Genomic DNA, 12470 nt, shown 5'->3' on the forward strand with positions numbered 1-12470 from the left:
AGCAGATTTGTTGCCAAACCAGAATGTTCAGTGTACAAAATGATGGGGAATCATCTCTCCATTCTTTAGTTATTCATAAGAAGAACTGGGTATTACTGAGGAGGGACCTGTAAACCAGGATGCGTCACTGCCTGTAACCCAGCTGCAGTGAGTTGCAGCTATACCCCAGCATGAGTCAATGTTGTGATGAGAAAGTGAAGCTGTGGTCATATTAATGGCTCTGCATTATGTAATATTGCTGTGATTTGTATCTTCCTTTAATCAGTGTTTTTCTTTTAATATGTGGATGTCACTGGCTGGGCCCAGCATTTATTGCCCATCCCTAGTTGCACCTTGAGAAGGTGGGAGTGAGTTGCCTTCTTGAACCGCTGCAGTCCATGTGCTGTGGGTTGACCCATAATGTCCTGAGGGAGGGAATTCCAAGATTTTGAGCCAGCCACACTGAAGGAATGGCGATATATTTCCAAGTCAGGATGGTGAGTGGCTTGGAGGTGAACTTGCAGGGGGTGGTGTTCCCATGCACCTGCTGCCCTTGTCCTTCCGAATGGAAGTGGTTGTGGGTTTGGAAGGTGCTGTCTGAGGATCTTTGGTGAATTTTTGTAGATGGTACGCACTGCTGCTACTGAGCGTCAGTGGTGGAGGGCATGGGTGTTTGTGAATGTGGTGCCAGTCAAATGGGCTAATAGACACCTGGATGGTGTCAAGCTTCTTGAGTCCATGTATTCCAAGTTAATTTGCTGGATTCCGATGAAGTTCCTGCTCTGAATGTGAAGGGTTTCCTCTGTTTCGGTTTATAAGTTTGTCAATGCAGTTCATATAACAGACTCCTGCTTCTCCCAACTTAATGCATCCACAACATTTGCAAAGGCTCCTTCGGATATCTCCACTAACAAATATATACAACACCGGAACAAATACATTGTTAAGAGTCATAAATGCCAAAGTTGCATGAAGGTAGAAGGCAATGGAACATTCATGGTGACAGATATCGTCAGCAGAGAATAAGACAATGATCCTGTAAGTGTAGACTATGTGGTATGGGCCAAAAAATACAAGAAATATGAACCCCACTGTCATCAGCAACTGTTGTATCCGTTTCTTTTCATCAGGTTCCAGAGATCTTGTTCTTTGAATAGTTTGAAGAGTGCTTCCATAAGTGAAGCAGAGAATGACACAGGGGAGGAAAAATACAAAACAGATTGATACCAACCTGAGAATGGCGTAGTTTCGAAATGGTGGATACATCTCAAAGCATGACTCATCTTCCACAAACTCAAATAACAGCATGAAGGGGAGACCTCCCACGCTACAGAAGAGCCACCCGCAGATGCTGATTATAACAGCAAACTTTTTGGTTCGAAGTCCTCGGGAGCGCAAAGGGTGGACGATGGCCAGATAGCGATCAATTGCAGTCCAGGTTAGAAAGTAGACCCCGATGTAGATGTCAATGTAGAACACAAAGTGAGTTACTAAGCAGGTGACCTTACCGTGCACCCAGTGCATGTGATTGAGGAAGTACTCTATCCACAGAGGCAAGGTCACGAGATTACAAAGATCCGTTATGATGAGGTTCAGTGTATACGTGACTAGCAACCCAGGTTGGTTCCTCAGCTGATACACGCCAAACAGAGCAATAATGTTCAAGGGAAGGCCAATGGCAAAGGTGCAACTTAATATCACAATGGGGAAGAGGCCTTCAGAGTTGCTGCAGTTGTAACAGTGCTCCACGTTGCTCATTGTGTTTACCATGCTAACCTTTCCACTTTCCCAGCAGTTTTGATTGTCCTTTGGTCACTGGTTCAGGTGTCTGGTAATCTGGTCTATAAGCATAAAAAAGAGCAAAGTGTGCAGTATATTACTCAAATAGTTCATTCCTCAATTATTATACTCATGCATTCAACAATAAGTCAGCATTGTACATCAGTTCCTTCCTCTCTCTGTTGGGTAGGAATATGAATCAAAAATTGTTTAAATGGAATTGAGGAACATATTTTCCAGATCTGAACTGAACGTGGCACACCCCCAAGTGGGAATCCTCCACATATCACATCCTCCACATTCAACTACCACCCCTTGATATTCAATGATGTTACCTTCACTGGTTCCCCCACTATCAACATCCTGGGAATTATCATTGACCAGAAACTCAAATGGACTCATCACTTACTACAGTGGTTCCAAGAGCAGGTCAGAGGCTGGGAATGCTGCGATGAATAACTCACCTCCTGACTCCCCAAAGATTGCCCACCATCTACAAGGCACAAGCCAGGATTGTGATGGAATATTCCCCACTTGCCCTGGATGGGGGCAGCTCCAATAACACTCAAGAAGCTTGACACCATCCAGGACAAAACAGCCCGCTTGATTGGCATCACATCCACAAAGATACACACCACCACCACCTGCAAGTTCCCCTCGAAGCCACTCACCATCCTGACTTGGAAATATTAGATTCCCTACCGTGTGGAAACAGGCCCTTCAGCCCAAACAGTCCACACTGACCCTCCAAACAGTAACCCACCCAGATTAATTTCCCTCTGATTAATGCACCTAACACTATGGGCAATTTAACATAACTAATTCACCTGGCCTGCATATCTTTGTACTGTGGGAGGGAAGCACCTGGAGGAAACCCACGCAGACACGGGGAGAATGCGCAAACTCCCCACAGACAGTCGCCCGAGGCTGGAATCGAACCTGGGATGCTGACGCTGTGAGGCAGCAGTGCTAACCACTGAGCCACCGTGCCACCCCAAATATATCACCATTCCTTCAGTATCGCTGGATTACAATCCTGGAATTCTCTTCCTAAATGCATCGTGGGTCTACTTACAGCACATGAACTGCAGAGGTTCAAGAAGGCAACTCACCCCCCACCCTCTCAAGGGGCAGCTCGGGACGGGTAATAAATACTGGGCCCAGCTAGCAACACCCACATCCCGTAAGTGAATTTTAAAACAGACTCTAACAATTAGCTCCGACAATATAATTGCAGGAACCATATCACAAAAGTCGTTCAGGGATAATTGAATCCTTACAAACCTCAGAATACTCCAATATATAAATCAGCAGGTCAGTTTTCCCCTTCTTATTAACTCTTGGCCCCTAGAACCTGGGGCATCGCTTTTCGATCTCTCCAATAAATTCAATTTGTTACCTTAGCACTTCCAATATTTCAAAGCTGTCATTATGTCAAACGTCGGACTCTGATCAAGTCTCTCTTCCCTAAGTTGGCATATTTCCTAGTTCCTTATCACATGAGTACTATCATCATCTCATTTTTCCATATCTCTTCAAATCATAAATTACTACTCATGCTTAACGTGTCACCCAGTCCCCATGAAGTCCAATAAGGAAAATTATACCAGAGCCTTTTGATCCTTTCCAATGACTTCTAGAGATGCAAAAACATGCATTAGTTTCACTTATTTGTTAAAGTATAGAACATACCAGATAAGAGATTAAGCTAGCTGTAAAAAACACTGGTAAGCCACTGTTAGAGTACAGTGTCCTGATCCTGTCATGGCAAAGATAGAGTGCTTTCTTTGGAACAGATAAGGCTGAAGGGAGATTTAATTAAGGTGCATAAAACCAGGCAGGGAGGAAATGGATAGCTCGCTCTCACCCCTTCACAGAGAGATCAATAACAAGGGGAAATAGATTTCAAGGAATTTAAAGATCAGAGAGGAGGTGTTGAGGAGAAATTATGTTCATCCTAAGATTGATGTAAGTCTGGATCATACTGAACATAGAACACAGAACCCGTACAGCACAGGAGCAGGCCTTTTGGACCACTATGTCTGTGCTGACCATGATGCCATTTGAAATTAAATCCATTTGCCTGAACATGGTCCATATTCCTCTATTCCCTGCCTGTTTATCTGTCTGTCTAAGTACCTCTTAAACATTGTTAACATACCTGCACTAACATAAAGGTGCTTAAGATAGAAACTCTCATTTAAATTAAATCACGGCATATACATTTAAAGCTACAGGTTATCGGATCAGCCGTTGAGAGGTGGGATTACACTGGATAGCTCTCATTTTGCCTGGTACAAACATGGGTCAAATCTCCTTCAGCACTACAGATTTTGTGAGTTTCAATGTGTTATAGAGAACAGTCTACATGGGCTTCAGTAAGGCATTCAACAGGGTCCTACACGGTAGATTCATTAACAAGGTTAGATCTCACGGAATACAGGGACAATTAGCCATTTGGATACAGAACTGGCTCAAAGGTAGAAGACAGAGGGTGGTGGTGGAGGGTTGTTTTTCAGACTGGAGGCCTGTGACCAGTGGTGATCCACAAGGATCAGTGCTGGATCCACTGCTTTTCGACACTTGTATAAATGATTTGAATGTCAGCATAAGAGGTATGGTTAGTAAGTTTGCAGGTAGCACCAAAATTGGAGGGGTAGTGGACGGCGAAGAAGGTTACTACAGAGTACAATGGGATCTTAATGAGATGGTTCATGGAACAAGGAATGGCAGGTGGAGTTTAATTTAGATACATATGACGTCCTGCATTTTGGAAAGGCAAATCAGGGCAGGACTTATACACTTAATGGTAAGGTCCTGATGAGTGTTGTTGAACAAAGAGACCTTGGAGTGCAGGTTCATAGCTCCTTGAAAGTGGAGTCACAGGTAGATAGGATAGTGAAGAAGGCATTTGGTATGCTTTCCTTTATTGGTCAGAGCATTGAGTATAGGAGTTGGGAGGTTATTTTATGGCTGTACATGATATTGGTCGGGCCACTTTTGGAATATTGAGTTCAATTCTGGTCTCCTTGCTATCGGAAAATGCTGATAGAATAGAAAAATATTGTGAAACTTGAATGGGTTAAGAAAAGATTTACAAGGATGTTGCCAGGCTTGGAGGATTTGAGCTACAGGGAGAGGCTGATCAGGCTTGGGCTGTTTTCCCTGCAGTGTCGGAGGCTGAGGGGTGACCTTATTGAGGTTTATAAAATCATGAGGGGCATGGATAAGATAAATAGATAAGGTCTTTTTCCCAGGGTTGGGAGTCCAAAACTAGAGGATATAGGTTTAAGGTGAGAGGGAAAAGATTTAAAAGGGACCTGAGGGGCAACCTTTCCTCACAGAGGGTAGTACATGTGTGGAATGAGCTGCCAGAGGAAGTGGTGGAGGCTGGTACAATGACAGCATTTAAAACGCATTTGGATGGGTATATGAATAAAAATGGTTTGGAGGGATATGTGCCAAATGTTGGCAAAAGGGAGTGGATTAATTTAGGATATCTGGCCGGCATGGACGAGTTGGACCAAAGGGTCTGTTTCAGTGCTGTACATCTCTATGACTCTATGAGTCACAAGTCGGAATTGATCTGCACTAGGACTGAAGAGTTTCTTTATTGATCAGAGCATTTATGCAATAGGATCCTCCTCTCACATAGGTAATGCTATGCACTAACAGTGGTCAATGCTGAAGACAGTACCAAATTTGCACAACGTTGGACTGAAGATATTCATACCACAGACACCACACACTTTTAGCCTGCCATTCACTTCACTATGTTAAAAGAACAGCAGGTTTGAGCTTATTCTCTGGAGTATTTCTAAGAAGACTAAAAGTCAAACAGTACTATTTGTATTTACAAAATGTCTGACTACAAAATGACCAGAACATTTCATTTGCTCAGAGACAAACTCATCTGTGCTTCATATGAAACAGATTCTATGTTCAGTCTCTTAGAAGTACAAATTAATTCTGCTGTAACAAGCAGAACTGAATTATTTTTAGAGGTTAGAGCTGCACAATCAGACTATATCAGTCACAAGGGGAATCTATGGCCTAGTGGTATTATTCCTGGATTGTTGACCCAGATAATGTTCTGGGGACCTGGGTTTGCATCCTGCCCTGGCAGATGATGGAATTTGAATTCAATAAACATCTGGAGTCTAATGAGATCATGAATTAATTGTCAACTGTTGGAAAAAATCTATTTGACTTACTAATGTCATTCAGAGAAGGAAACTTCTAGCCTACATGTGATTCTAGACCCACAGCAATGTGGCTGACTCTTAACTGTACTCTGGACAATTAGGAATGGGCAATAAATGCTGGCCTAGCCAATGATGCCCTCAACTTGTGAATGAAGGTTGAAAAAAATTGGAACCAAAGTTGGTCTGAGAAAGCTGTAACATTAGGGAGGAAATGGTTCAGGATCCACAGTATTGTGGTTCACCATTAACCATATAAGGGCAGTAAGGGATTGAATAACAGGCAGTGGATTTGCTATGGCACTCACATAGACAGAATCAAAAAGACATATGCATCAAGACTGGAGCATATATGGAGCAGCATTGATGCCTAATGTAGAGAATGATTTGATTGTAAAAAGCAGAATTGAGTGCAGCGTATAGTTCAGATTGATCGTTCTGTATGGAGCAGGAATAAATCCTTTAGGGACAGGATTAAATCCTTGTTATTGTCTAGGGTTGGGATCTCCATATGGAAGAGGTTTGTTTATTATCAAGAGGGATAGGGTTGGATATGCTGTCCTGAGGGCAGTAAGAGTGCATGGAGAGTGATTTATTCATGAATGGGATGTGGTGTTCCTGGCTGGATCAGCATTTATCCTCCACATTATAAGGCAAAATCAAAATACTGGAAATTAGATTACTTACAGTGTGGAAACAGGCCCTTTGGCCCAACAAGTCCACACCAACAATTTAACACATCCAATTCACCTAACACACACATTTTTGGATTGTGGGAGGAAACCAGAGCAGACCCACAGAGAACGTGCAAACTCCACAAAGTCAGTCACCTGAGGCAGGAATTGAACCTGGGTCTCATGGCGCTGGGAGGTAGCTGTGCTAACCACTGCACCACCATGCTGCCCATAACCACTGAGAGAAACTCTCAGGAGATCAGCAAGTATCTACAGAGTGAGAGAGAGAGTGAACATTTCTGTGAGATGTCCTTTCGTCAGAGCACTTTCAGGGTCATAAATGAGGTCTTGAATTGTTAATAGTGGCCAACACGTGCCACTTTCAGGTCATATGTGAAAACTTATGTTGCATAAATATGACTGATTAATCTGTAAGAGCTAATGACTTGGAGTTAGAAAAATACAACATATTCGACAGAAGTTAAATTCTCGATGTCAAGAAAGAAATCCTATTTCCCAAACAAGTTTTGAATGGGGTGGTGAGTATTCCATTAGAGTCGAAGAGTGCGGTGCTGGAAAAGCACAACATCCAAGGGGCAGGAGAGTCGACGTTTCGAGGATAAGCCCTTCATCATTCCTGCTCCTCGGATGCTGCCTGACCTGCTGTGCTTTTCCAGTGCCACACTCTTCAACATTGATCTCCAGCATCTGCAGGCCTCACTTTCTCTTATCTTACTGGACTGCCAGGAGAACTATTTGCATCGATGTGCATGTATTTGCTTGTTTTATTACCTAATCTCGCCTCATTGTTATGCATTTTCCTACAAACACACACACACACACACACACGAGAAATGAGGTTACTGATAATTCTTGGCATGAAACTCCATGTAGGGGCACAGTGACTCCAGTTCACAGCTTTCCCTTCTCGGAATTGATCTTGGACAGCGACATCTGGCCTGCAGAGCCCTCCACGAAAATCTGATTCAGATTTAAGTTTGGATTCAGATTTAGATTTAATTGTCGCGTGTACTCAAGTACTGAGGTACAAGAGTGCAGTGAAAAGTGTCTAATGTTGCCACACATGGTACCTTGGTACAAACAAAACACAGGTACAAAATGTTAAAAGCAAATTGAAAAGTTAAGTGTTGCAGATCTACATAGAATAAGTAGAGAAAACAAAATAAGATTAGATTACTTACAGTGTGGAAACAGGCCCTCCAGCCCAACATTGACCCTCTGAAGAGAAACCCATTCCCCTACACCTAACACAACATGCAATTTAGCATGGCCAATACACCTAACCTACACATTTTTGGACTGTGGGAGGAGACCAGAGCACCAGGAGGACACCCACGCAGACAATGTGCAAATTCCACAGACAGTTGCCCGAGACAGGAATTCAACCTGGGTCTCTAGTACTGTGAGGCAGCAGTGCTAACCACTGTGCCACTGTGTCGCCCATTAATGCCAGCTAAGAGTTAACATTAAAGTGCTTCTTAACAAAAAGTAGTAAAATAAAGGAATAAAGTTACAAGTTCAGCAGTTTTTGAAGTGATTTGCTGACAATATATTTCCCTGGAGCATCGGAGGCTGAGGGGTGACCTTATGGAGGTTTATAAAATCATGAGGGGCATGGATAGGGTGAATACACAGTCTCTTCCTTGGGATGGGGGAGTCCAGAACTCGTGCATAGGTTTAGAGTGAGAGGAGAAAGATTTAAAAGGGACAACATTTTCATGCAGACGGTACTTTGTTAAGGAATGAGCTGCCAGAGGAAGTGGTGGAGGCTGGTACAATTGCAACATTTAAAAGGCATCTGGATGGGTATATGAATAGGAAGGGTTTAGATGGATATGGGCCAAGATTAGGATATCTGGTCAGCATGGACAAGTTGGACCGAAGGGTCCTCACTCACTGTCCTAACAACCACCCTCTAGGACGGTCACAGCATCTCTGCCTCATCTCTTTGTGCTTTGCCTCCTCAGAGAGGGCTTAGAGGCCTCAGTCTGTTGATCCACACAGACAGTCACCTGAGGCGGGAATCATACCTGGGTCTTTGGCGTTGTGAGACAGCAGTGCTAACCACTGAGCCACTGTGCTACCCCTAATTTCTAGTTTCTGACTTCCTCTTGCACCCACAGTATTTGTATGGCTAAGCTTCTTAACTCCAATAAATACAGGCCCAGCACTAACTTTACTTTATGACATAATCACCCCCATTCCAGGAATTAGTTAAATGGATCTCCTCTGAATTCCTCAATCTTTTCTTAAAAGAGGAGACTAAAACTGTACACAGTACTCCAGATGTGGGGTCACCAATTCTATGTACAAACTGCAGAAAAATGTTTCAACATTTATATTCTGGTAGTCTTAGAATAAATAAAACAGAGATGAGGAGGAATTTCTGCTCTTGGAGGGTGATGAGTCTTTGGAACACTTCCTGGTGTGACAGAATCCTTGTGGATATTTAAGGCTGAGAGAGAGAGAGATTCTTGATCAGTCGGGGAATCAAGGGTTACAGGGAAAGGGCAGGAAGGTGGATAGGAGGAATGTTGGATCAGCCATGATCTTATTGAATGGCAGAGCAGGCTTGAGGGGCCGAATGGCCTCCTCCTGTTTCTATTTCTGATGGTCTTATTTGGAAAGTAGCCATCTCTCACTTTCTCCTTCTGTAGGTAGATATCAGAGGAGTCATGGAAATGTTCAGCGGGAGCAGGGAATTCCATCCCACTCATTGTTCCTTCCTCGACCAATATGACCACAAAACGGGCGAGCTCTCATTCACAACTGCTGTTTGTGGGATCTGACTTTACACGGCGTTGCTGCTATAGGTATTTTCAGAATGAAGTCAGGGCCCTTCATAGTATTCCACTGCATGTGAAGACACTATTGCGATATGAGCTAAGATTTATAACAAGGCGACATTTAAAGTCATTTCTTTCTTTATGAAAGGGACCCGTTATAATAAAGGACTTTTTTTAATTTCAAAAATATACTTTATTCATAAAATATTTTGATGATCTGTACAATTGGACATGCCATACATATGTAAACATTCCATTTCTTGGTATACAGAAACAGAGTAATCATTCATATACACAGGTCTGTACGATTACATTTTTAGCTGAGGCGTCAGCAGAGCCCAAATGACTGCATGGGCCCCCTGTTCTTCTTAGGCAGGCAGATGTTACACGGTGGTCTTTCCCCACCGCGCCTTGGCGGCAGCTGCCCCAATCTTCAGCGCGTCCCTCAACACGTAGTCCTGGACCTTGGAATGTGCCAGTCTGCAACACTCAGTCAGGGTCAACTCCTTCAGCTGGAAGATGAACAGGTTTCGGACCGCCCAGAGAGCGTCCTTCACCGAGTTGATGATCCTCCAGGCACAGTTGATGTTCGTCTCGGTATGTGTCCCAGGGAACAGACCGTAGAGCACGGAGTCCCGCGTCACGGCGCTGCTCGGGACGAACCTCGACAAACACCACTGCATTCCTCTCCAGACTTCTTCTGCACAGGCACATTCCAGAAGGGGGTGTGTGACAGTCTCATCCCCCCCCGCAGCCGCTTCGAGGGCAGTGTGCGGTGCGGCTGAGAGTCCGGGCGTACATAAAGGATCTCACAGGCAGAGCCCTTCTCACCACCAGCCAAGCCACGTCTTGGTGCTTGTTGGAAAGTTCTGGCGATGAGGTATTCTGCCAAATGGCTTTGACAGTCTGCTCAAGGAACCGCTCGACAGGATCCGCCCTCTCCTTTTCCCGAAGGGTCTCAAGGACACTACGTGCGGACCACTTCCTGATGGACTTGTGGTCAAAGGTGTTTTTCTTCATAAACTTCTCCACGAAGGACAGGTGATACGGAATGGTCCAACTACTCGGAGCGTTCCGCGGCAGCGAGGCCAGGCCCATCCTTCGCAACACCGGGGACAGGTAGAACCTCAGTACATAGTGACACTTGGTGTTTGCGTACCAGGGATCCATGCACAGCTTGATGCAGCCACATACAAAGGTGGCCATCAGGGTGAGGCTGGCATTCGGTGTATTTTGCCCCCCGTTGCCCAGATCTTTGTACAGCGAGTCCCTTCGGACCTGGTCCATCTTTGACCTCTATATAAACTGGAAGGTGGCCCAGGTGACTGCAGCAGCACAGGTTCTGGGAATAGGCTCGACCTGTGCCATGTATAACAGCAATGACAGTGCCTCACACCTGCTGACCAGGTTTTTTCCCGTGATGGAGAGCGACTGTTGCTTCCATCTGCCCAGTTTCTGCCTCACTTTGCTGATCCGCTCCTCCCAAGACTTGGCGCACGCCCCAGCCCCCCCGAACCAAATACCCAGTACCTTCAGGTGGTCGATCCTGACGGTGAAGACGATCGAGGATTGGTCGGCCCAGTTCCTGAAGAGCATGGCCTCGCTCTTGCCTCGGTTTACCTTGGCCCCCGAGGCCCGTTCGAACTGGTCACAGATGCACATGAGTCTGTACATGGACAGCGGATCCGAGCAGATAATGGCGACGTCATCCATGTACAGGGAGGCTTTAATCTGCAGGCCCCCGCTGACAGGAATAGTCACCCCTCTCAGGCTCGCATCCTTCCTGATGGACTCGGCAAATGGCTCTATGCAGCACACAAACAAGGCAGGAGAGAGAGGGCAGCCCTGCCTGACTCCAGATCTGACTGGGAAGCTATCTGATTCCCACCCATTGATTGAGACTGCACTGACAATGTTGGTGTAGGGCAGTCTGATCCAATTGCAGATTCCCTCCCCAAAGCCCATTTTGGAGAGAACGCCTCTCATATACGTGTGTGATATCCTGTGAAAGGCTTTCTCCTGGTCCAGGCTGATCAGGCAGGTGTCCAACCCTCTGTCCTGCACGTAGGCGATCGTATCCCTGAGGAGTGCGAGACTCTCAGCGATCTTCCTGCTCTGTACAGCACAGGTTTGGTCGGGGTGAATCATCGACTCCAGAGCAGACCTGACCCGGCTGGCGATTACCTTTGACAGAATTTTGTAATCTGCATTCAACAGTGAGATCGGTCTCCAATTTTTGAGTTTCTCCCTCTCCCCCTTCCGCTTGTAGACGAGGGTGATGATGCCTTTCCTCATGGATTCACTCATGGTACCTGTCCGAAACATACTGACATACACCTCCAGCAGGTCCTGGCCGATCAAGTCCCAAACAGCGGAATAGAGCTCGACCGGTAAGCTGGTCCGGGAGTTTTATTCTTTTTGAAGGACTCGAGGGCCTTGGTCAGCTCGTCCAGAGATAGCGGCTGGTCCAGCCTCTCTCGTGTTCTGTCGTATAAGACCTCCGTGATAGAGGACAGGAACGACTGGGAGGCCGCGCTGTCGGTCGGCTTCGAGTCATACAGACTGGCATAGAAGGATTTACTGATCCTCATGACGTCAGCCTGAGATGACGTTACCGAGCCATCTTCTTCCTTCAGGCTGCAGAGCCCGGAGCTCTCTTTGTGCACCTTCTGGAAGAAGAAACGTGAGCACGTCTCGTCCTGCTCCACCGAGCGGACCCTGGACCGGAAGATTATCCTGGAGGCCTCCGAGGCAAAGAGCGAGGCTTGCTGGCCCTTCACCTCCTTGAGGTCCTCTGTGACATTGACCCCCATCGTCTGCAGCAGGAGCAGGTTCGGCATACTTTCCTGGAGCTGGGACAGTTTTCCCCACCTCTCTCTCGCCTCCTGAACACCTTTGAGGATGAAGAACCTCTTGATGTTCCCTTTTACTGTTTCCCACCAGTCCACTGGGGACTCAAAGAGGGGCTTCACGGTTCTCCAACCTGTGTAGTCCCTCTTGAGCTCCTCAATGTTTTCCGGGGTCAACAG

At 45.7% G+C, this 12470-nt stretch overlaps 1 protein-coding gene across 1 annotated transcript; it reads right to left on the reverse strand.

Annotated features, from left to right (window-relative positions):
- Positions 1 to 729: 729 nt before the first annotated feature.
- Positions 730 to 1749, reverse strand: LOC140475903 (G-protein coupled receptor 4-like). Its single transcript, XM_072567831.1, has one exon. The coding sequence runs from the start codon at positions 1747 to 1749 to the stop codon at positions 730 to 732; it is 1020 nt and encodes a 339-aa protein (XP_072423932.1).
- Between the last annotated feature and the right edge of the window lie 10721 nt (positions 1750 to 12470).

This window comes from Chiloscyllium punctatum, chromosome 4 (genome assembly GCF_047496795.1).
Source record: "Chiloscyllium punctatum isolate Juve2018m chromosome 4, sChiPun1.3, whole genome shotgun sequence".
In the NCBI taxonomy this organism is placed as follows: domain Eukaryota; kingdom Metazoa; phylum Chordata; class Chondrichthyes; order Orectolobiformes; family Hemiscylliidae; genus Chiloscyllium; species Chiloscyllium punctatum.

What these genes read in the sequence shown, in the direction of transcription:
- LOC140475903 (XM_072567831.1), bottom strand. Translation starts at nt 1,749, where the DNA reads ATGGTAAACACAATGAGCAACGTGGAGCACTGTTACAACTGCAGCAAC.